This window comes from Falco biarmicus, chromosome 3 (genome assembly GCF_023638135.1).
Source record: "Falco biarmicus isolate bFalBia1 chromosome 3, bFalBia1.pri, whole genome shotgun sequence".
Classification (NCBI taxonomy): domain Eukaryota; kingdom Metazoa; phylum Chordata; class Aves; order Falconiformes; family Falconidae; genus Falco; species Falco biarmicus.
The window spans coordinates 112,138,893-112,164,551 of record NC_079290.1 but is presented as its reverse complement, the minus strand read 5'-3'; the positions used below and the strand labels follow the sequence as shown (position 1 = coordinate 112,164,551).

At 44.5% G+C, this 25,659-nt stretch overlaps 1 protein-coding gene and 1 long non-coding RNA gene across 4 annotated transcripts in view; both read left to right on the top strand.

The window, feature by feature from the left end:
• The first annotated feature begins 2,181 nt into the window (after nt 1-2,181).
• Nucleotides 2,182-6,453, top strand: LOC130145729 (uncharacterized). Its single transcript, XR_008820652.1, has 3 exons — nt 2,182-2,282; nt 3,874-3,987; nt 6,437-6,453. It is a non-coding gene; the product is annotated as an uncharacterized LOC130145729 (long non-coding RNA).
• Nucleotides 6,454-6,462: 9 nt separating this feature from the next.
• DISP3 (dispatched RND transporter family member 3) overlaps nt 6,463-25,659 on the top strand; it is a 162,258-nt gene continuing 143,061 nt past the window's right edge. For all 3 annotated transcript variants that reach the window (XM_056330957.1, XM_056330961.1, XM_056330956.1), the window contains exons 1-2: nt 6,463-6,598; nt 11,636-11,744. In XM_056330957.1, coding sequence (XP_056186932.1) covers nt 11,706-11,744 — 39 coding nt within the window. In that variant the 5' untranslated portion in view covers nt 6,463-6,598; nt 11,636-11,705. The remainder of the gene's footprint in view (nt 6,599-11,635; nt 11,745-25,659) is intronic.

Genomic DNA, 25,659 nt, shown 5'->3' with positions numbered 1-25,659 from the left:
CTGTGGCAACAGTCAAAGAGCTGGACTGAGAATGGAACAGCAGGCTGCATATTGCAAACAAGCACTATGATTAAACTGTATGATTTCAACTAACTTGTTAATGCATGATTTTCCAAAGAGTAGCCTGGATTCACCCAGGTGCTGAGCTCTGTTGAAAATATGAACCTGTTGTGGGCACTGAGTTTGTTTGCATGTTCTGCCAAAATCATATTGCCACCCCTGTTTGAAGCAGAAGAATGATAGGGGAAACCTTAGTTTGCCCTTGATACTTCTTTTTCCAAATATTTAAGCAAGTGCATTTTGCTGGTCCAGAGGTTTTTAAGTAATTTGAGGCTGCACGCACAAGCACTAAGAGGAGTCAACATGAACATTTACACACTTCTGTGCTCTTCAATTGAAATCGTTCTGACTTACCTGGCTAGCAGCAAAGGAATAGCTGCTCAAGCCAGTGAATTTTTATCAAAATTTTATGTCCAGTGCAGATAAATCCAGTGAACAGCATAATGACTGCACTTCTGGAAATTCTGTTTTCCATCATGGTAGAGTCACAACTTGTGTATATTTATCTTTATGCAACTCTGTGAAATGTGACAGTGCCAAGAAGTTGCATCTGGTTTATACAAAGGAAGCTAAAGAGGTGACTTGATTACAGTCTTTAAGTACAAGGAAAAGATTTCTGATAATAGAAGGCTCATTAATCTAGCAGACAGTGGCCACAGTGAGATCCAGTGCCTGGAGACCGCATAGCTGGAAGTGCGTTTAGTCTGACTCACTTAGGCTGGAAATAAAATTTAAACAATGCAATAATTGGGTATTGGAAAAGCTTGTCTAGGGTTGTTGTGGGTTGTCTGTTAGTAGAAGTCTTTGAATCCAGGAGTCTTTCCAAAAAGTGTATGATATCTTAGGTGGGTAGGCTTGTCACAGAGATGGTCAGTTTTCTAGCTTGCGCTAGGGAAAAGACTGTTAAACGCGTTAATGATCAAAATGTTTCCTTTTGGCTGCAACAGCTAGAAGCTTTGCTCTTGCTTCCATATCACATCTGCCTTCTTATAGCGTTATAAAGGGTGGGTGTGTAGAGAGGCTGTGGCTAAAGTCCCACAGCTCATTAAATTGAATGGTAGGTTGGTCACTGACTTCAAAGGCATTAGGATTTTACTCCTTGTTTTATTGGTGACTTTCATTCCTCCAGGCTTTTCTATGGCATGATGGTCCCACCAGGAGAGCTGTGCCTTGTAGGTCCTGGTACTTGTTTTCTTCTGCTGACTGCTGCAAGGACTGGTCTTTCTCCATGTCAAAACCACTTCTAAGCTTGCAGCTAGTGAGACTCTTTCAACGCAGCTGCAGGGTGTCCCTAACTGGATGTTGGCAGTCCATTATGGCTTTGTTTCTCACTGACTGTTAGTATTTGAAGCACCCTAGAAGTCTAAGGTCAAGATCAAGGGGCAAGGAGAGAGGCTGGAATCTCGAACAGACCAGCTAGAGGAGGTTGTTCTGGAGTCTCCCTAACAAAACTGAGTGCTGTCTGCTTTCTTGACATTGGGAAGCCAAAGAAACTGTCTCCTCTAGGTCATCTCTACCTGCTTCATGTAAACTATTTTCCAAGCGCTTTTCTGAGCATTCTGTCTTGTTCCCTCAGGGCAATTCCTGCATGATTTTCCCAGGGCATTTCCCTTTGGATCTTCTGCCAGACATGCATTCCTCACATGCTGGTAAGTGTAACATACCTGGCCTGAAATTGCCCAGACAGACTCGTGAGGCTGTAGGTTCGAGGCCTGAGTTCCATCATCTGTTGTCAGAAGCCTAATGAGCTGTGTTATTGAATGGCTCTACATTGTTACCTTGTGCTGGTGATGAACATGGCCAGCAGGCAAAGAAGAGCTAAGCTTCCCAATTGTATTGAATTTTCCAGTGCTTCACAAATTCTGGATTGCATTGCTGACAGGGAGTTGGTGTAGCACTTCAGTGACTGCCCAGAGCTTCGTGCCGCCTAGGAAAGGCAAATGTGACTCACAGAAGTTGCTACAAATTAGGCAAAGGAGGGAGCTCAGTGCAAGGGCTGTCTCAGGAGAGAACGTACCTTGTGTATTTTGAATCCAGTCTAAGAACTCCCTAAGGTGGGGAGTTTCTCTGAAAATGCTTCCCTTGCTCTTGTTTTGCCAGGAGTTGAGGCTGGATTATCACTGTGATTTCTACTGTGACAGTACATGGAATCCCAAAGGGCAGGCTCCTGCTCTATAGATACTGAGAGACATTGTCGCTTCCCCAGAGAGCTTGTGGTCGAGGTAGGTAAGACAGACAGTGGACAAGTGGAGAAACAGAGACACACATTGACTTGCTTGTCCATTTTATCTCACCTTGGCTGGCCAGAGGGTGGTTATTCCAGCTCAGTTTTTGCATGTTACATTGTTAAGTCCCAGTTGCAAACTTGCTCACATGCCTGAATGCCACGGCTTGCTGTGAGGGAGTAACTGGGAACCTAAGGCTGGTGATATGGTCACAGTAACACTCAAGCATGTACCTGTTTATGGCAGCCCTCCTGAGAAATAGTGTCCCATGAAAGGGACATGTCAAATCCTGTTCAGAGGGCAGAAGGCGTAAGTCTGCACTTGAAAACAGCAAAACAAACTAGGAGAGTTTGCCTTGTTACTAAGTAGCAAGTTGATCACTCCCATTCCTCCTGGCTCAGAGGGAAGGAGGCAGTGTCCAAGTATTTGTCTCTCCAAAGGGCAGTTTTGATTTAGGAGTAACAACTGGGAAATAACAGTGGTAGGAGACACAGGTAATGCAATTATGATGATATAAAACTAACAACAAGCACATTCTGAGTGACAGAATGAGGCTGAACTGTGTCTGGAGTGTGGTAGGGTGGTACCTAACTTTCCATCTGCCTTCCTTGCCTCGTAGTGGGGTGTGCTGTAGGGAGCTGGAGCACCAGCAAGGGGGTGACAGGGCTGTGAAGGAAATAAATGTACCTGTACAGAGTGCTGCCCCTGGGAATGGCTTGCTATTAATAACAGTAATAACATATGCCAGGATGTGGAAGAAGCATCTTTTGTAAAGTGCTGATCACTGCCACACTATCTGGGGTGGAAACAAATTGAAAAAACCGGTTTCATTATTTTATAATGCACAGTAATGCCACTTTTCTATTTTTTATTATTTCCCTGTTTTAAATTTTGCCTGTAGGAGAGCTGTTTGTTTTTAGTAGGCCATGCTGCAGATTGTCAGGTAAATCGAAGCACTATATGAGGGAGGGTGCTCAGCAGCCCTAGACAGCCATAACTAGAGTAGCCAGAACAGTAAGGTCCCAGAAGCTAGCTGCTCTGGAGTCTTACTCACTCAGACATGTCACGGTCAGCTTGCTTGTCCTCCCTCTGTCCCAGATCCACTACAAATGGAAAAATTTGGAATGCAGCCCAAATCCCACTGGAGCAATTCAGATGCAGATGGTGAGGAAAGCTGAAGGTGATTTCTTCCACCCCTTATGCCATACTAAATAGTGAAGATGCAAAGAGAAAAACCTTTCCTGTACTAAAGAAGAAGGAGCAGAGAAGAGAAATTCACAGGATTTGGACAATTCTTGAACCAAAGTCCACGCTGAAAGCGAGCTGCCTGCAAGGTCAAGGGATGTCCATTCATGGGATTAATGCATGTGTGGACACAGTGCAGAGAATGTAAGCCTGTGCAGCACTCGGGCAATGAGAAAGATCACCCTAAGCAGGGATCAAAGGTTGTTCTGAAGGAGTTAACCTGGGCAGTATCTAAGTACTATAGCTTCAACAGCTTTTCTTTTATTAAGGAAAACATTTTTGTCATTCTCATAAAGTAAACTCAGCAAAGCCTCCTTACGCTGAATCATTTATTTTTCCACAGGGAAAGATGGCTGTGAGCATAGCCTCATTATGGAGAGAGTTGCAATGTGCTTGTTTGCACTGATGGAACAAGAGTGTTTCCTGATGTTCCCTGGTGCAGTGAGTTTCTCTAAAGGTGAGTAATCTCCAGCCCCTGAGGATGTTCCCTTTGGGCAGGCAGCGCAGGATTCAGGCAGACTTCCAAGGTCCCGGCCCCAGGGCACACCTGGATCAGAACCTGGGGAGGCTGGTCAGAGGTGTGAGGGTGCTCCTACAGCCCTGCTATGCCATAGCTAACAAGAAATGTCAGTGCCTGGGTTTAGAGAGGTCACAATACAATGGGGTTCAATGCCAAAGTAATTTGTACTTGAGTGTGAATTGAGGGGCTTCTGATCAGGCTGGGTATATAAGACAGCCCCCAGACAGAAAGCAGCTGCCACATCAGCGCAGCTAACTGATGAATTGTGTAGTAACCCTAAACACCCTTTGCTGTGGCACTTTGCCTCTGCCACATGTGAATAGTGCCCCTAATCACATATTATGTGTATGAGATGTCAAAGAAAATCCCTGGCAACTTCGAGAGGTTTCAGCTCTCTGCTCTTCTCCCAAGCAGCAACTGAAATGGCTCTACTTTTTCTTGCTGTGCTGGGCACCCACGCAGAACTGAAAGGGTCCCCTTAGCCATGTTATCCTTGTAGTTATATGGAAGTAGCAGCAAGAGACAAACACAAGGGAGTTTTTCATTTTTCCTAGGGCTGAGACACAAGTCTCTGTGTGTGCTTTTCTCTTTTGCCTTTTTTTCACTCTTTCCCCCTTCCCCCCCCTTTTAATGAGATTCACAATGAAAGGAGGAAAAGCAAATTTAATTATAAAGCCATGTCTTCCTCCCCTCTGTCTTTCCGGGCTGGGAAGTGCAATCATCTCCCCTTTGATGCAAGAATGAATTCAGCAGCATACATTGTTAAATTATTATTTATTTAAAATGAAAGGAAATTACTTTCAGTTCAGTGCCAGTTTCTAGCTCAGCGAGAACAGCAAGGGAAGAAAATAAAGCAGGAGTGCTTTAGGAGACAACACCACATATATGTATATGCATAGTTGGTAAAGGAGCTGGGGCAACTGCACTGAAGGGTTGCATGCTTCCCAGACACGTATTCTCCCTTGCTAGCACACAGCTGTTAAAAAAGCAGAGAAAGCAGTGTCTTATTTAACCGTCTAGAGCCCCCTTTACATGCTGAGTTGTACTATTATGTCACCTAGACCCTTTAAAGTAATCCACTATACTGAATTGTAAGGCTCCAATTTGCAGATGAGGAAAGAGAAGCAAAGACAAGTGAAGAAATGCTCAAGGCCAGGCTGTGGATCAGTGAAAGATCCAGAAGCAGAATTCAGTAGCCACAGCCCACAACAGTAATAGACTGTGTGTGCCTCACATCTTTAAAACAAGCTGAGAACATTGGATGTGTTCTCTGGTACAGGGGCAATCTTCTTGGTATATCTTTGCACCTTAGGTAGCACAGAGGAGTCTTGGCTTACTGGCTAATGCTACTGCAGTGTGAATAGCAGTATTTCACCAAACCAGAACCATTCTTGTTTGTCAGAACATCATATTTCAGAGCAAGCATAGGTCTGAGGGAGGGGTGAGTGTCAATGCTGCCTTTCTCTTGACCCATCATTTCATTTTTCTGGTTATGAGCCAGACATCCCCTTGTCCTTGCAGTACACTGTTAAAAGGGAGGACAAGGCCATCTAGCCTTCAGTGCGTCTGTCTTACTGTATTTCTCTGAGCTGTGAGCAGCCTGGGACTTAGTGTAAGGCCTTAATGAAAACCAAGCAAAGGTTGACTTAAAAAATAAAAAAATTTCTTTATGATCTGTGCTGCAGATGGAGCAACAAATGGATAGTAAAAGAGCTGGAGACAGGAGGTAAATCCTCCCCTTAGATTAAGGCAAATTAAGTCCTTTGGGGGATATGTGATGTATGAGGCTTCATTATTCTTCTTGGGACAAGCAGCGTATGATCCCTTGGTCAGAGAGATAAAAGGATCATAAACTCAAATGGTTCCACATAGTCCCGTGACTCAGACGGCACCAGAGAATCTGCTGGAGGTAAGCTAGATATAACTGAGCCTGCCTTGTGCTGTAAAAGCAGTTCCTGTGACACTGGAAATCGTATTGTCCCCATACTCTCATGTCTTCTCAGGTACTATACTCTTGGCATTTTCTCAGGGTGGGTAAATACGTACTGTCTGCATGGATGTCTTAGCTAGGGAAAGGATCTTCTGGAGGCAAGTAAAGGACCCCAGAAGAGATACATATCAGAAATAAGTGTAGGTCAGGAGGCCTGTAACCTCTCCTTCACAGTCCCAGGTACTCACTCTTCTCCTATGCAGTCTTTCTGGGTGCTGCAGCTCATTTCCACCTCTGCTTTCTTTCCACAGGATGCTTTCCCTGGCCCGCATCCCCATCTCTCTTGCACTTACTGAGTCTTATCTACCTTGTGGTGCCCAAATACATTTGTTGTCCCTACTCCCAGCTTCTGAATCCTTTTGTTCATTTGATTATTTTTTTTCCCCAAATTTTCAGCTGATTTATACTGTTCTGAGAGGTCCCAACACATCCTCCATCTTTCCAGAGCTTTGGGAGCACATGCTTAACCTGTAATCAGCATGACTCAAGACAACATCGGTGTCTGTCCCTGGAGCAAAAAGAAACAATGCGCTTTATTCTGCTGCTCCCTATTCAAAGGTAAATTGTTTTTTTTTCCTCCAAGAGCAGATGCTCACTTCTTTTCTTTACCTCTTTCCCTGGTGTCTAACACACAATTAGGAGAAATCACTTTCTCTGTTTTTTTATGGAGTTTGAGGATGGAGAAAAGTTGTGTTACTGGGGAACTTGACATATCTCTTATTATTGAGTTGTAGGTCAAAGACAGACAACATATGCTCTTGTATTCATCGTGACACTGCACAGGGGAGTGCATGTCTCTGTGCATCTTTTGAGTTTACTTTCTATATTCCTGCCATACTTACAGATTCCAAACACGCTTACATCTCAGTGTGCGCCCCTTTCCTTTGTGTGTGCTAAGCTGTTATACATATATTTTTCTGGACTTGTGCGTATATATGGGCCTTGTGGAAGTATCTTGTGTGTCTTGTGGCTTGGTACATGCCTACGTGCTTGTTGGTCTGGGGTGGGTACGTGTATCTATGTGCCTGGCCTTTTCAGAGGAGCAGGTTGGCTCCTGCTGAGGAGTCACCTCTAAGTTAGAATATGAACTAGCGCCATATAGTGAAATGCTGCAGTTTGCTTTATATTTCTTCAAGTACAGGGCATCACCTCTCTCCTCTGTAGTGGAGCTGGGGTTGATTTCTTCTGCCAGTGGCAGTTCCCTAACAATAAAATGCCCTTGCCATCAAAACTATCCAGTCATCATACCTGGAAGTGATTAAAACCTACCACAAAACTCTAACTAGCAAATGGGAAAGCAGTTTCTGGTTGCTGCTGGTATGGCTGACACCAGAAAGCCCTGCTCAGCTATGTGAGGCATTGTAGTTTGTAAGTTGTCACTACAAACACAAAAAATATTTTTCATGTCTTTCATCTTGTTCTGTAATTCTGAAGTTCTGAGAAATCCTGCGTGGATTTTCCACTCTAGGCTCACTCTATCTCCATCATTTTCCTTTGTTTCACTTTCTGCCTCTGAAAAGATGTCACCATGATGAAGCTCTTGATGGATTCCTGGGTGACTCCTACCCAGTGGTGATGGATTGCTGCTCTCTTTGCTGCACGCTCCAGCTGTCTCTGCAGTTCAGTCTGCTGGATTGACAGGGCCCATAAATCACTCTTGGAAGGCTAGGTGCTCTGAGAGCTCTGGCCCCGTTTGCGATGTGCTGGTGTGACATAGCTCCACGTATACCACTTGCATGTGGACAGTGGCAGATTGGGGTGGATGTGGATCTCAGATGTGACTGCCAGGCTCTCATATGTCCGTCTGGGTTTAAGGAGGCTGTGTTAGAAGGGCTGGGAACATGCTGTTCCTCCTACTGCTGTTTCCTTTCTGTGCATCCAGTGCTTCACAAAACTGAAAAGGAAGGAGCTGTGGTCTGAAGAAGTTGTAGAGGAGAACTGGGACAGTGGATGATAAGGAGGCCAGGGTGATGCACATTCAGGCAGCTGCAGAGCCTCCTCACAGAAGTTGTGGATAGAAAGAAGGCGAAGGGCATATTTGGGTAGCACTGCTATCTTGGTTAGTCCTCCTTGGCCTTTTTTTGTATGGAGTTGGAGGAACTGAAGGGCGCAGTGAAGAGAGTTTTAGGAGGAAAAAAAGGGGAATCCCAGCAAGGCAAGCAGGTGAAGCTGCACATTGGACTATCCCAGGATGTAAGAGATGCTTGGTCATTGCATGTGTCCAGGAATTTGCCAAAGCTGTCCTTGGGAGCCTCTGCAGCAGTAGTACTTCATCCTCTTGATGCATGTGCCCCCTGTGCACCATGGGTATAGCACAGACACCATCAATCATTCCTGAAAGTGCCCAAATATCTTCATTGAAAATCCTACAATTGTTTAATAGAAATTCCCCTGTTTCTTTACCCCTGGGTCTCATCAGGGTAATGACAGCTTCACAAATCACTTTAACCACCATACCAGCTGTAGCTTTGTGAACCTTGAGTGGTCCTCAACAATTGGGGGCCACCATTTTCCACAGGGTGGCAGCAACATGCTTCCATTTTCCATGCTGAGTGATCCCACTTGGGTGCTTCTGTCAAGGTTCTGGCCAGGATTAAACCTGAAAAGAGAAATATTTCTAGGAGGGAGTGAGAGAATTCACATGTACGCCATGCAGACAGCATACATCCCCAGATGAAGCATCCTGACAATGTTAAAAGAGACAGTAGGCAGAGCTATATGCAAGACGTCCCTGCTTCTTTCCAATACAGCATGAACCTGCCTTCCAGATTAACCCTACTGTTTTTTTCCTCGTCCCCCACACAGAAAATCCTCAGGGTGGAAGAAAGAGAGGGTTTGTTTCTCAGAGGCTGAAACTGTGAAATGACAGATGAAACTTTTATTGTGATGATTTTTATTTTTGTGTCTGGGTTTCAAATGATGGTGAAAATTCTCAACAAAAATACCTCATGAATATTCAATTACAGTGCCAGCAACACTTTGCAGTCATGGATTATTTATATACGAAATAACCAAAGCTTCATAAATAATAAAATAGCAGCAACCTCTGCTGTATTTTATGTTCCCCACAGCCAGCACGGGGGTGGGGAGGATGTGTCTTTGTAGCACATTTACATGCTGTATCAGCCCCTTGCAGGCCAGGAGCAGTGGGGAGGACAGAGGTAGCAAAACAAAGTGTGAGGTGAAGGCAATAAAGGCGTGGATGTGCACAGCACAATATGTTCACAAGAAAATGTTTCATTTGCTCCAGCGCTTGTGGGTGCATCTGGCTGCAGAGGACTTCTGGGATAGCATGAGGTATATGTATTTTTGAGGGCAGAGGTAGGAGTACATGCAGAGGGATTGCAGCAAGGGGAGAAAACTTTCAGCCAGGGTGTGTAGCTTGTGGGCACGAAGATCAAGCACTTGACTGCCTTCGGCTTGGTGTAGCTTGGCAGCAGCTCTCTATATGGCCATAAACATATGGGGTAACCCCATAATGGACTGCAGGAATGGCAGGACATAGAGTTGTTTAAGGAAAGGAAGCCCTCACTCCTCAGACTTGGCCCTAATTGATCCACCCTTGGTGATTTCAGATTATCCTAAAAGCCTCATGTTGGCAGAGCTAATGATCCCCTCCTGTGCAAGGCTCGGGTTTGCCTAAGTGGGCATAGGTGTAAAGGACAGGGGAGTGGGCTTTCCCTCTAGCCTGGGCAGCACCCCCGTGCAGTCCCCTCTCCTTTAAGTAAACCTGTGCTTTAATTCCCAGGACAGATCTTTCTCACTCACATTTCCCAGCTGAACAACTGGCATGTGCTATGCAGCTTATTATACAAGAAAGGAGCATGATTCTGGGGAATTTCTAATGGAGCTCCTCTCCTCCAGCCTAACCCCACTGTTCAGTCAATAATAAAGCAGAATAAAACTTAATAGTTGCTTTCCTTTTCTCCGAACAGCAACATAAGCACGTGATCTTTTCAGACTCCACTGCTTTCAGGAGAAAGGCTCTTCTGCCCGGATGCCTTTGCTGGGTAATCCTGTGTGGATGAAAGAGAACTGAGCCCTCCATTGCCCGTGGTATTCCCTCTTTTCCTGAAGCCTTAGGCTGATGTCCCTCTCCCTACAGCTCCCACTGGGAAGCCTTAAATGCCATATCAGTAAAAAGCATCATTGTTTCCTCTGAGGGATGATTCATCGCTCCAGTTTGGTGGCAGCATATTTATCCCCCCATCAGCCCACCCGGCAAGAGCAGAGAGATAAATTACTGTCACCTCTTTTTATGGAATGTATAATGGGGTGGTAACATGGATAGTCGCCTCGGCTCAAAGTCATTCAGGATGAATTACTCATTCACTTAAAATGCCTTAAACAGAAAGGGAAATTGTCTCCCTAATACAGTATCTCTTCGTGGCATTGCTGCAGCTGGACATTACTTGAAGACTTCTGTTCTGATATATAGCATGAAGTATGGACAGCTCCCCACCAGGGTCGCAGGACCTTCTGCAGCTCTGCAGTGGCTGACATAGCACTTCTGCACTGCTCCCAGGGAAGAAGACAAATCTCCCGGCTCAAGGTTTAGGAGCAGGCTCAAGAGTTTCTCAGCATCCTCCTGAGGGCTTGTCAAGGCAGCTTTGAGTGTATGTAGGCCTTTCTGCACTGGATCTTTGCACATGGGGGAATTGTAACTACTCTCTAAGGTCCTCACCAAAGGCTTCTTGCTTTTATTCCCCCAAGAATACCTGTCCCATGAAAGTTACCCCCTCCACAAAGAAAACCTCCTCACAGTGAGCTCAAGGCGGCCATGGTTCTCAGAGAAAAAAAGACTGAGGTGACCTCTTCTGAAAGAGCTTCAGAAGCAATCATCTAACCACAAGTGTACTTCTCTCTATCCTGCAGGAGCAGAGAATCTGGCTTTTTAGAGGTTGCCTTCTTGCTAATTCCCAGTCTGTGTATCATGACAAGTGACACTTTCTGATACCTTAAATTCTGATGTCCTTGTTTTGGATTCCCCAGTTGGAACTGACTGAAGCTTTGGCTGTATTTTTTCCTAAACTGTCTTATATAGTAAAAGGGTTCCTGAAGAAGAAGTTTATATAATAGCCCTGGAAGATCATCTAGCAGCTTGGAAGTATGTCTGAGGCTGCTGAGTCATTGGAGCAGAATTAGACATCTCCCATGGAACAGGCTTTCTACTGAGGTTTACTCATCTTGCCAAAAACTTCACTCAAGACTCTCGGTATTTTTAGCATTTTGTTGAAAAGTGTGGATTTTTCACTCACTGGAAAATGGCCTTTAATTAAAACTTTCCTGAAAAATGTTGGTAATTGACAAATTGGGACTTCTCATGATTACATAGTATTCTCCATCTGGTTATCTGGAATAATAGCTTTTTATATTTACCAAACCAGACGTTTTCAGGTTAAAACATGGTTTTGTTTGTCTGTGTGTGGAAATATATTTACCATGATTCTGTGAAAAGTTTTGAACAAGCTGAAAATCAGCTTTTCCATTTCCCATCTCAGCTAACAAGGAGGAAGAAAAACACTCTTGATACAAAGAAAATTCCTCTGTATCTACTTTCTCCACATAACCAATTTAATGCTCATCTTTTTCCAGAGGAATAATATTGGGAAGCAGAAGTTGCTGAGAAGGGGAAAGATTCTGTACCCATATATACTGGAGAAGGATGAGGAAAAGGACTTCTGTATATTCCTGTGGCTTTCAGGTAGGAGATACAACACATAACACGTGTTTCTGGGATTTCATGGTGGTTTATTTTGTGCTGTGCCATGGGGAAAATGTCAGTCGATTCCTCACTGTGTCCTAATCTGTCTGTGCAAAAATGTCAGTAACACTTTTATAACACCTAGAGCTACCCTTGCCTACCAACCTTTCAAATGTGTCTCCCCGAGGCTGCTCTTACCATGTTCATTAACACACACACACAAAAACCATAACAGAAGAGACTGTCAGAATTCAGAACTATGAGTGTGTGTCTATGCAGTAACAGTACTGGCAGGATATCTGAAAGGTCCTTGGCATAGGCAGCTGAAATGTTTATTTCTGAGCAGTAAACTATTTAAATTTGGATCCATCAGGAAAACTTGGAAAGGTCTCCCATCTTTCTTGATGCGCTCTTTGGTCATTTTCAGAAAGCCATAATTGCTTGATGTATTTTATGTCACCTGTTAGAACAGTTGCGAGTGGTGTTTCTTAGCACAGAGAGAGTACATCTTTTAATAATACATACTTTCTGTTGCATGATCTCAATGTGTGTGAGGTAAATAAACTCTCCACTGCGAGGGAATGATGTGTTTTATCTCTCATTTATGAGTGGGGAAATAAAGGCAAGAAAAGCTACACAATATATGTGTCGGAAATCCATGTACAGTCCCCTGACATCATAAATGCTAAAGTCATCCTCCCCTCTCAACACCTGGGAGATTAAGGAACCAGTTATTGATGAAAACCCTTTGGTTTAATGGCTGTTTCCTCTCTATCACTGTTCTGGGGAGGGGATCTTTTTTATTTGCTTCCCACTCATTATCCTCAATTTAAATTCAATAACAGAAAAAAACAACACTGCTTTCTGCTAAGAACAAGGCCATGTGTCTGAGCTCCATCCTGTCCTGCAGAACTAGGGCAGTTCCCCTTTGCCATACAGGTAATTCAATTTACAAGGAGTTTCTAAGATAATGGTGAATGAAGCATGAGCTTGTTATGTCCATGGCGAAATTAGTTCTCAACAGAACACTGCTGAAAGAAGTAGGGAAGGAAAAATGAACAAAATGAAATGAGAAAGGTTATAAACATATTAAGCTGGGCTTCCCTGCTTCAGTGTTTAGAGCTGTCTCTGCTATAAATTGTATTGATTAAGAAACTTATTGGAGCTACCTGCTGCTATCAATTACTTTTCACTTACTGCTTTCTTTACCTGCTGCGCAGTCAATAGTCTGACAGAACTGAAGCCCCAAGTCTTCTCTAACCTAGAGCTCACGAGAGCTGGAAAACAGAAGAAACTAATTTCTACTCCTACTGTTTCCTACTGAAAAGGGAAACAACCTACATGGCTCATAGGGGTGGGCTTTTTCTTTTGCCTGGAATTGGGGTGGAGGAAGTCCATGAGCTTATGAAATATGAGAAATCCTACAAAATGCTATGGTCTTATGTGACAGACAGTTCTCAGCATGTAGTCTCGTGGTAGAGCTGCCAGTCCTGCTCTGTGCAGTGTTTCTGAAGCTGGATACTGCCTCCAGAGCCTCACACTGTGGAACAGATAAAGGTGTTGTCAGGTAATGAAATAATGATGTGGAAGGATGGGATGGAAGATTCTTAGGACAGTAGAATCCTCCATTGTTTCCACCCGGTGCTGCAGGGGGTCTGGTAAGTTAGGGGAAAACTGATGTAACCCTGTTTATGTTATGGTAAAAAGGAGGGGAAAGCAATAGGAGCCACAAGACCATGAATGTCAGTAACCCTTCTGCTGTTCTGGAGTCTCTTTGTAACTCCCTTTTATACCCTGCAATGATTCCTCTGTAGCTTGCAATTCTTGACCCTTCAGGCTCTCTGATGGAAATGATTGGCTGGTTTTGCTGATTCTTTATATAGATCTGTATATAAAAAATAAAAAATAAAAAATAAAACAAAGTCTAGCTCCTCTCCCAAATTCAGACCTCCAGAATCAGAGCAGCCCACAGGATTTTCTTCGTAACAATCCAATAAAATAAATGGAAATGAAATCCAAGTTGTTGAGAAGGCTTTGAAAATCTCAGCCTAAGTCCTTAAAAAGTCCATTTGCTTTCTCACTGCTGTGACTTCAGGTCAGTTTGGGCTCTTGACTTCACTAACTGCTTTAAAACTACCTTAAATTTCTCATCTCTTTTATCCTATGGGATTTTTCTTTCTTTGCCTTTTTTCTCTGACCCTTCATAAAGCCTTTCTCTTTTTCCTCCTCGTCCTTGCAAAAAACTCACCAACCAGAGATGTGGGGCAGGGGCAATGTGAGGGCGTGCCTGGTTCAGAAAAATGCCCCTGGTGTGCCCTGCAGCCAGATCACCTCAGGCTGTTGTCAGTTCTTGCATACTAAGCAAAATTGGACTGGATAACAGATGCTGAAAGAAACCTAGGTTTTATAGGAGGCGGTGTTGGGAACCTGTCAGCTTTGCCTGCACAAGGCCCTTAGGTGTGACACTGGTGCGTTTGGTCCTAATGTTGCCATGTGGGGTGGGGAATCAGTTGAGGAACCAGTGATTTTGTTCAAATGTTGTCCATTTCCATGGTATTTACTGTGAACTTAGCATTATTTCGTCTTCTTTTTTCAACCCTGGGGATCCTAGAGGAACAAGATGCCACAAGATATTTTGTTGTGATCAGAAGCCAATTCTTTCAGTTACAGTGCAAAGCTTGAACATTTGACACTGGTGCAACCTGAAGACTCAGGAGCCAGAAGGCAGAAGAGAGCACCTATTTATAGAAGTATCCTGTTCGATAAGCCAATCCGATAATCTGAGTTATAAAGTGTCCAACTTAGGTTTGAATTCAAGGGACTTAAAGAAGTCAGCATCCCTCTTGCCCATATGTATCTGTTTATCTTGGGTGCCCAGACACTGATACCATAAAGAGGCAGGGAGATCTGAGTACTTTCTAGAAATGAATCCCTTGAAGACATTTGTCAGTAGGATTCTGAATTGTTAATAGTGTTTAACAAGCCAGGCTTTATGCTGACTGTATGTTGTGGTTTGACCCCAGCCGGCAACCAAGCACCATGCAGCTGCTTGCTAGTGCCCATGGGATTTTGGAGGATGCCATGTGGGCTAATACGAACTGAGCTGGAAAATGTAACGTTATCCTTTGTGCCTAGACTGAAGTGGTGCCCTAGCAGGCTCTAGGAAGCAGCTAGTGCCTCCGGAGCACGCTGTTAGCAGGGCTGTGCAACTGCATTCTTGACCTGGAAGACCAGAGATGTCGGAGCATTTTTACTTTTAGGGCACTGGTTTTAATTTCTTGTGTTGTGGCCACTGTTCAATATGGTGCAAAGGCACTGGCAGCCCATCTGAAGTCTTGCCCTGTACTTTTAGCCAGATATTTGGGTCTTTTGTACCAAGAGCTCTTGTATTGTTTTCTAGTGAAGAGATGTCTGCATTTTATTTACATGGACAGAGACTTTTTAATGTAAAAAGCTGAGCATGACTATATATTGTAAAGACGTATTATTTAGCATGCAAAAAAAAGACAGTCTTATTCTGAGGTGGCAGGGATTTGTTTTCACTTGTTAGAGTGCAGTATGAACGCATTAATTTGATAGTGTATATACAAGTGCTATTTTTCTATTTAAAATTGTGACAAAGTCACCCCCAGACATCTCACAGTTACTGCTCAGTTTCATGTCTTTGCATCTTGAAAAGTCATTGTGACAAAGGCAATTGAACTCAGATCTGTCTGGTCCAAAGTTAATCACTCTTCATACATGAACTAAGGAATTTGATGAGGTCCTTTATGAGCAAGATACAGCTACGGACTGCGACACGGATTAGCATCTCTGAATCTGCCTGTCAGAGGGCGATTAAATGCTCATGTGGAAGAATACACTGGTACATGCACATGTCTTCTGCCAGTTCATTTGCTTGGGGTATATATCTCTCAACTGCCACATTAAAATTCTAATGCCTGTAACAGGTCTTGAAATTACAGTCATGAGCCATATTCCTTTGACCTTCTCCATATTCCGTTTGGATTCACTCCTGCCAATTTAGCCAGGCAGCCAGAAAGTAAATAAATGCTCTCCACCTGGCAGGTGCGGAAAGGTTAGATTTGCATAAAGTGGCCAGTGTAAATTTGTCCTGTTTGTTGTCACCTCTTTTCTCCAGCTGGGAATTCCAAGGCAGAGATAAATGTCAGCTGGAAATAGCCCTTCATTGCCAGCAGTTAATCTCTTCCTGCTATTTCCCTGTAGCCAATCACCTCTTGTATGAGCCTCTCATTACGGGGCTCTTCTGTTATTGCTTTGCTTGGAATCTTGACTTTCCTTTTATGTTTCCAGTTTGTAAATTAAATTCTTCTCAACTGGTAAGTCACTGTGCTGAAATGGTTGTGTGAAACAGCCTGCTACCAGTTTAATTCCCTGAATGGTTCAGTGTCTCTACCCTCCATTTCTGAGCCTAGATGGATTAAGAATCACATAGATTCTCTGTTATGTGTTCGTCATAGAGCAAGCAGATCATATGAGGCACTGGAAATCCCCAGGCTGAGAATTCAGTTCTGCAAAGCTCTAAGCTGTTCCTGAGGTCACTGACTGCTGCTTGCTTGGTGATGTTACTGAGAGTCCACGAGAGTCAACTGGAGTTCTGCATCTTGAGCACCAAAAATCTCAGCGTGCTCCTTCTGTAAGTGCCTGTCTCTTGCTCGGGAACTATTGGGTAACGGGGATGCCACTGCTGAAAAGGAGAGTGAAAGCCTCATGAACGGGTCCAGTTTTTCAGGTCTTTGATTTGGACACTCATTCAAGGGCCTGCTGCTGGTGTACCCTGTAACATGCTACACCATAATGTTTGAAAAGACTTCACTCTATGAGAGCAGGGACTCCCCACTCCTGCTTCGCCATTTACTCTGCTTTTAACTCTCTCTGGTTATTAGCGCCACTTAGGAGGCAGAGGAGTCTTTAATCACCCTTTTTTCTAGTACCATCTCACTGTGTTTTTTGTCGGGTTTCCCTTGCTTATTCTGACTGTTCTTGGTGATCTGCTCCAGTTCTGGTTATTGTTGTATTCTCTCTGTCTTTTTGACACACACGCATGTGCGCACACGCACGCACGCACCCCTCCAGCTATTAGTCTAGAGTAAACTCGCAGCTCTGTTTTGAGCTGTAACCTCCATTGCTTCAGTTTGTACCAAGCAGAGACATGTAATTGTTCTTTGATTTAGCCTGAATCAGAGACCTCTGCTTTTCTCGCTGGTTCCAATGAGATTTAACCTAGCCCATAACGAGTCCCATATTGCCATCTCCCTTCTGCTTTGCCCATGTGCCAGAGTGATTCTGTCTTCCAAGCAGCCACCTGCCCCATGTTTTTTCCAGCTGCCTCTGTCTGTTCTCTGTAGAGTCCCCCGTTCCTTAAGAGCTGTTTCCTGGCTTGTCTAAACCAGACTCATCTGTACCCTTGGAATAAATTATATGATTGTTTTGGTATTTTTCCAAGAACAGTTTGGCCCCTTCATGTTGGACTGTGGTGGAGGATGGCTTTCTCTTCTGTCTACCCTTCTGTCATGTGTTCAAAATCCGCTGTTTCAGATGGCCTTTCCAGTGCTGCTATTGCTGCCTTCAGTAAGAGGGAGGAGGTAAAAGAAACAGTTCAGTAATTGGGTTCTAAATCACTTCCCCAACAAAGCCAGCGCTGAAGGTCACTTGTAATGAAGCTGTCGTATGGGTAAGGCCTTACAATCAGGGAGAAAAAGAGGAAAATGAGGCCGGAGACGAGTTCATGTTAATCTTGAAGCAGTTTTATAAAGATGCAGGTGTTTGGATTGGAGTCTGGGATGCCAACAGGAAAGTCACGACAGAGAAACTGCTTGCGTGGAATTTCTCTGTTGTGGTACAACAGACTGCACAGTCCTTTAGGGGTACTTAGCCCTAACTGTATGAAAACCTGTGAGCAGGGTCCCAAGCTCCAAGATCTGTGGGGGGAGGAAATTATGAGATTAAATCATTGTGACCCTGCCTGGATGCCTACAAAATGAGTGCGCATAGATTCACGTCCTCTGATAACTGCAGGAAGGTTTGCATGGAGGTTTGAAACCCAAATCCCTTCCTATAGCAAAGTGGTAGTATGGAGAAAAGAAGCCCTGATTTGCAGGAAAAGGTAATCAAAACCATTTATAAATTGTTGAAAAATTTATATTTGTTTTTACATTTAGAATTTATGCTTTCAAACAAGAAATTAATCTGCCAAAAAAAGTAAATAACATCTTTTAAAGGTTGACATAAAATGAATTGGTTTAAAATTATTGCAAATAAACCTATTGATTGACCTAGGTTGAATTTTTTTAGACAGGGAGTTTAGGTTCAGGAAGATTTTTGTTGTATTTCCATCTGGTTCCAGGATGGAAATTATTGTTTGTCAAGATCGATGTTGTCTGGCTTCCATCTCAGGCTGGCACTGTGTCTGGGTGTGAGATGCCTAGGGCTTTGGTGTCCTGCATGAATCCACTCCCCCTGCTGCAGTTCAGCTCAGACCAAAAGTCTTCATTGGCACAAAAAATTGTACCCATGTAGCTGAAGCCTGAGAGCTCAATTCACTCACCTAACAGCAGGTGTGCACAGGTCCGAGACTTGCACATGAATCCTGAGCACTATCCTTAGTGCTGCTTGTCCCCCAGCTCAGTGCCTCTGTTCTCATCTGCCCAAGTCTCATTCTGGCTCCCAGTGAAACAAATTGTTCATTGATGCAGCTTTTGAATAAATTTGCCTCTCTTCCAGAATTATTTCCCCTGGGATTTCCCAGAAAAGTACTGCAGCAGAGAGGAGTGGGAGTGAGGAAAGGAAGAACAAGCAAGGTTCCCTGATATACAGCCTTGAGAGCTGCAGACATGTTCTTGAGAGTGGGATGGGATGATCTGTCTTTACGATGACCCTTTATCATAATAACTGTTCATTGAAATTCATGGGAGGGGGGGTGAAATTTAGTGTGAAAATATTTCCTGTTGGTGTCCCTGGATCTAGCTCGCTCCCTCCCTCCTTCTCACCTACCATCACAGAGATCACATTGTGATTTCTGGAGAACCCAGATCCCGAGCCCAAAGAGAGCAATATTTTAACTTGGCACTTAGCCCCCAGGACTCAAGGTGATATTTATACTGGCAATGGTGGGAAGAGGAAAAGAAATAGTGCACTTGCTGGGTTTTACAGTGCCTGTCATGTTTATCGTCATTGAAATTCACTGGAAAAAGACTTCAGGAAAGACAAGCGGGAAGTAAATCTTTTTCTTCTTTGGGGAAGCTGTTTGCATTGTAAGAGATTTCCATGGCTGAGTTCAGAAGGAACTTTTCAAACTGCTGGGCAGGAAAATTTTATAGCATAACCATGGATTTCAGGGGGTATCCTCAACAAATAGTGATGTATCTCTTGCATGCAGTGCCCTCTGGGGAGGGCTTTGGGCCACTGATAATGAAAAGGCATCAGTCATCCTGTATAGCAGTGTTTGACAGTGGCTTAACTGGTGTAAGAAACTGCGTGAGAAACCAGGCATGTTGAACTAGGCTACTAAGTGTCTTTCAGGGCTTCTGGAATGAAGCCTAAAAGGAAAAGTCTTGAATGTGTTTTGTCATGGGCTTTTGCTGGGGGAGGATCTCAAGTGTCTGTGCTTTGAACATCACAAAGCCAGCATCCTTGGAGAGCTTATTATCACAATTCCTTGAACAGCTGGCCACTCCCAGAGGGCTGCATGTACAATAATGTAGTGAAGAACTGTTGTCTTCAGTCTCAGGCTAGAGCTCTTCTACATCACACCCCCTGCCTCTTTGTACAGCTCTGGATGTGTGGCCTTTGTTTGGCTAATGAAGCTGTCTGGAGCTTTGAAAGCCCAAGCATGCTCCTAGTGCTCATTACCTGGCTCCTGCAGCAGGAGCCTCACTTAAATACCTGTTATTTCATAAGAACCAAAAGGATCCATTGGGAAAGTAAGCTTGGAGATGCAAAGTAATTTTGTGGAGAAAACAGCGCAGGTAATTAGACTTGACAAAACTTTTTGGTAAGTGACTACACCTTTGAAGGGAATGTAATCTCTCTTCACAAGCATCGTGTCTGTACCCTAACGAGTACTACACATGCATATATAGACACAGTGGCAGGCATACATGCACGTTTGTCTTTGAGCCCATGACAATATATATGCAGTATACACAGTTGATTTGCAATGTCTTGAACATATGCATGTGAAGAAATATTCTTGGTCATAATACTGTGTAATGCTGCCCATGTGCACAAGTGCTGATGCACACACATGACAGAAGCTTGGAAATGATAGAGAAATAGTTAATAACTCTCATGCTCTGCTTGCATTTTTTTGCAGTTACAAAATATGCTGTAGCCAAAATGATGGTTGGTTTGCTGGAATTTTCCATCAGCACCCCTCTGTCCTAGCGTTTGGTTTTATTTTACATATTTGTTTGCATGTCACACCTATGTCAATTCCTTTGTCAACTTCCAAAAAAAGCCCGTCTATGTAGTGGACAAGATCTAAGTTATGCACGTTCAGATAAGCAGATCTCCCAAAAACATACTTTTAAGTGGCGTCACCTGGTGTTGCCCTGCAGCGTAGCAGTGAAAATGGATCTCTTCCAATATTTAAAAGAAAATCTGAAATTTTCCTGCAGAGTTCTTATACTAGAAAATAGTGTCCTTGGTTGCAGGTTCATCTGTTAGACAATGCACCTTGACGTCATACATCCCGAGCCATGCTGTGGTCCATCGTTTCCTGCTAGAGCACATAATTGGGCTGGGGAGCAAAGAGCAATTGTGGGATACAAAACCAACTCTCCATGGGACACTCTACAAAGATTTTTCGCAGTAGGAGCTGGCCACATTCCCCTGAGCTGCACAGATGCTTGAAAAGGAGGCTTGAATTTCTATGGCAACAGGCTGCATTCTGCTGACTCTGGTAGTCTGTCACTCTCCGGATATGTCTGTCACCCCTGGTGCTCTGAGTTTCAAGGCCAGCGACTTGTGATGGACAAAGACTGAAGTGGGGCTGCGCTGGGGTCAGACATTCTGGTCAAGGGAAGGTACTGCAAACACACTGGGGGAGAGGCACTGTGAAGTTAAGATGATGCAGGCGAATCCCCTGGCCTGGCTCAGGCATCAGTTACAATAGGATCTTGCTAGTTAAGCCGTTGTCTAGTTACTAGGAAGCTCAAAGGCATCGTGTCAGAATATGATTGTGTCTTTGTCTAGCTCCTCTCAGCTGAAGAGCTCAGTTTTTTGTATATGTCAGATGACGAAGTCTCACAGTGTCTCTGTGAGGCAGTCACAGTGGGGAAACTGAGGCAGCCCTAGGAAGTAGCTAGATCTACAGAAAATGCTAGTGCCAGAGCTGGGAGCGGGATCAAGAAGTTTTTGTTTCCTTTGTTCTCCCACTTCATTGTGAGGAGCTATCACCTCTCGTGGAATTTGTGGTAGAAGGATGTTCCTGGTTATTTCTTGAATCACTTCTAAGAAGAAAAAACATTTAACATGCACATACTCAAAACAGTAGGCAAAAAGGTTGTAGTGGAATAGAGGACAGTAGCTATGGACAAATCTGAGGGAAGGGAGTTGTGTGCTAAGAGGTAGGGGTGGGGTGGGCTGAGGAGTTTTCTGCTTCTGGGTGGGATTGAGGCAAAAGAGGAGGGGAAGGTGCATTGATGGTGGTGTGAGACTGAGTGTGAACTCAGAGGGATAGGAAAGGCTCTGTCTTGAGTTTATCCTGAGTGTAGTGCAAGTTCAAGGGTTGGCACAAATCCTGTTTGTCATGACCTGTGTATTTCCTATGAGCTGCAGGAAAAATATGGGTTACAGCTCACAAGAGAGAAAGGGCTCTCTCTGCTGAAAGGGCTGCACATGGCTGGAGCCAGAACACTGGACCGAGGGGAAGGGCAGAGAGGCTCACGAAGGAGGTTGCTGGTGGTGATCTTTGCCAGGCTGCCTGGACGTGTCATGTATGTGAGGATCCTGGTTTTCTGTTGTCACACGAAGACACTCCAGCACAGAGGCACTGTATATGGCAAGCTGGGCTGAGGGGAGGAGCTGAGGGAGAGGGATGGTGTGGTGTCCTCTTCCATCGTGTGGGAACATACCGGTGTGGCTGTGCTGCAAAATGGAGGGGGCTGTCAGGCAGAGCACTAGCCTCAGCTAACTACACTAAGGGAAAAGCACGTATCTTGGCCCCCTCGAGACACCGCTCGTACTGTGAATGAGATATCCAATGACGATATCACTTCTGTGTGCAAATGCGAGAGGAGTGGGATGGAGAGAGTGCATTCCCTTTGAGAATTGGGTTATCCTTAGGGAACTGGCATGCAGGGGAGGCTGAGCATCTGCAGGCTGGCAGGCAGCATTTGCCTCCACTGAGCAAGTGTGTTTATCTCTAGAGCTCTCAGCGATGTTTATGGCTGAGAAAGGGTGTAAATCTCATTGGATTCGAGTCCTTGGTGGATAATTATTCACTGCTTCTTCCGCCCCCACTCCCCATGCCCTCCTGCCCTGGATATGAGACACTGTTCACAGACTATAAATGGATGCAGTGCTATGCTTAATGTGGAGAGACACCTTATAATCAGGTGAGGCACAGAGTGGGAGGTGAGGGACAGGGTGGGAGGCAGCGTGCCAATTCCTGCTCCTTCTCACGTGTAGTCAGTCCCTGAGCCTCCTATCACGCTCATCTGTGGGAAGCTCATTTCTTCCATTTCCCCTTAAAATGACTTGTAGCCTGTAAAGCCTGGAGCAGGGCAGCTGCGTGCTCAGAATCCTAAGGTGCTGTCCCTGACAGGAGAAAGTGGCAGGGTGCAGGGAGGGAGGCCGTGACACTCTAATTCCACATCAGGACTCTGGTTTGGCTCTTGCAGCTTATGAGGCTATCAAAGCCTCTCACTTAATTACAGCCATAGCAATCAATCTTTCTTCCTGTTCATTACGCTTCTAGCCAGGGTTAGCAGTATTTTTATTCTTGAGGCCTCAGGAGAATTCTCAACTCATAAGGAATCACGGCCAACCATGGTGATTGGTACGGGTTGTGTCTGTAGGACTGCATTCCTCCCCCATGGCTGCAGGAAAAGTGTGGGGCAGTAAAACTTGAGACATCTGGCACTGCAAGATGTGGTTCTGCTTTGCACAACGAAGGTCCGTTGAATGGGCCCTGTGCCTAGAGAGGCATACAGGGCTTTGCATTAACTAGACACGACCAGCTGAATTGCTAGAGCTCTTGCACAGTGGCAGTTAGTTGTTCCAAGGCATTATGACTGGGCTGAGTGTTACATATTAAGTCATTATGGCATTATCTCTTCATTACACGCAAAGTGCTGTTGGAGCTCAGGGAGGAGCACGGGGACAAAGATGGAGAGGAGGGAAGTGGCTCATTAGCTGCCCAGAGGAATCAAGCTGAACATCTCTCTTTCTCAGGCAGAGGCTCTGTCATCACCCGCAAAGGACAAGTCTAATCAAAATTAGGGCTTGCCTCAAGGACAGCTGTGTGTAGCAGTATGTACATGTGCTAATACACAAGAGCATGTCACCTACATATACCCCTACCCCTGGGCCAACTAACACACATACAATGCAAATCTTGGATACTCCCATAGTGCAAGAACAACCAGCTTTCCTTCCAACGCTATCCACTTACATTTCAAAACACATGTACCAAACCATGTTATTGCATCTACAGATGTGTTCATCTGCTTTATAGGCACTGCTTACAACCATATCCACACAGCTACATCTAACAATCTCTCATTGCTTACCCTCCTACCAGAGAACAAGCACAGCAACTGCACCAAGCTTCCTCCCTATGGACAAGGAGTTGTCTTCCCCCCTGTATTCATTCCTCTGTGTTCACACTGTGCACTCCACTGCATTCTGTCCCTTCAGCTGTGAAATCTGCTCCTGTGCAGATGCACTCACCAGCACAAGTGTGTTCTTGCTTTTCCCTTCCTTCCAATTTTCTTTATCCTGGTTTCCATGAGTTCTGCTGGCATGCACTGGGGCTCCTGCAGGTTTCCCCCTGGTCATGCCCTGTCAGAGCCAGCTGGAGCTCTTGCAGCCAATACAAGGATGAGCAGAGTGAGTTGGCAGCATAACTAGGTGAGCTTTCTGGTGTAAGGCCCCTTTCATGGGGGCTGGGAAGCATTGCAATTTGCCTGCTATTCTGGATGAAGCATGGGAAACAAACTCCTGGTGCTCTCACCCACCAGCTGCTGAACTTTGTCTGCAGTGACTTTGCAGCACTTCTTATCCCTGCTGTGCTCCCTCTTCGGACATGGATCAGGAGGCCATTAACTTGTTTACTCTATGCTGCCCCCAGCCTCACAGACTTCTTGCTGGACAATATATCAACAAAAACCATTTGGCAAGATTTATGGGGCTGTTGCTGCCAACTGTGGACTGTGGAAAGTAAAAAATGTCCTTTCTGAGGCAATAAAATATAAAACGGGACCCAATTTCTCTCCAGGGTAGGAATCATTATGTTTGACAATGCTGTAAAACACATGGTGCTACAGTGTGGGGGTGAGAGCCAGAGTAAACACTGCCTTCGGAAACCTCATTCATTGCAAAGCTGGGATGTGTGATTCATTGCAAAACAAGACAGGAAGGGTCCTGGGTGGAGACAGTCTCCGTTCAGCATTTCTCTTCTCTGAAAGAACCGGAAATCCCTCTACAAGCTTTGCACAGTTTTTCTGAAACTGATTTTAAATTCATTTGGTTAAATTGGAGCAAGTATTCTGGGTATATTCAGCAAGACAGGTTTGCTCCTCTATTAAAGCAGTTTAGCTGAATTGGCTCACAGAACGATTAAACCGGTGGAGTTATATGAAGGGAGTTTTCACTAGTTAAGCTGTACCAATTAGAAATCAGGCCTGATACACCCAAATCCTCCTCCTTGTGCCAGAGACTCTGGGCTTTGTACAAAGACTTTGTCTAGGGGAGAAAATAAGTAACAGCTCTCAGATGATTAATTTCCATTTGTGTGCCTGCCTGTTTATCCTTCATTTTTTCTATACATACTACTGTGCTGGTCTGTATATACTGTGAATCTCTGGCAGTGTTGCTGTAGTGAAATGCTATAGCTACAACATTTTGATTTAAGTTACCCTATACTAGGGAAGACCTATATTTCTAAAATCTATCTGAGACGAGGGAAAGAGGAGGTGTTATGTCAGGCAGGAATAGAAGATGAAAGAGAGATGAGAGAGATGTAGCTGTAGGGCTGAGTTGTTCCCCTGGGTGTGGATAGGAAAGAGATGTTCATGCCAGAAGAATAGTGCAAAATTGTATTGTCTCATCCCTTATGCACTGTGCTCTGCAGAGCATGTGTGCTCAGCAAAGTTATGTCAGCCTGGTGGGAGAAGCATCTTTTCTGGGTCCTTTTAACTTCGTGTCAACGTTTCCAATACTTAATAAAATCAAATTGCCTCAGGATTCAAAACTCTTGATGTTCAGTTCTAGGAGGGCAATAATGAAAAGAGAGCCCTTTGAGAGGAAGAAGTATACTGGGCAAGTGTGAGATTCCTGTCCTTTTCCTAGGCTGACTTCTGGAAATCCACCCCATTCCTGCTTTGTGAGCACTAACCACTGGCTCTGCAGCAGTAGCCGTGTCCCAACAGTCTTGTGTTTGGCTGAGCTTGAGGCTGGGTGACCCTTGTTAGACAGGCAATTGTGTTATAAAAAGGGCTGGAGAAAACAAGTGGACCTGTCCTTCATTCTATGTATCTCAGGAAATTCAGTGTAAATGCAAAAAGCAGGGAGATCACCTTAAGCTAAGACAGCAGGGTCTTTTTGGCTTACCAAGAGCAGAAGATGCAGTATTCTGAGAAGTGGTTACTTTGACTGCATCTGTGGATGCAGACATTTACCTAAGTTGGGGCACTGTAATCACTGACAGCTCCCAATAGCACAGCAATAC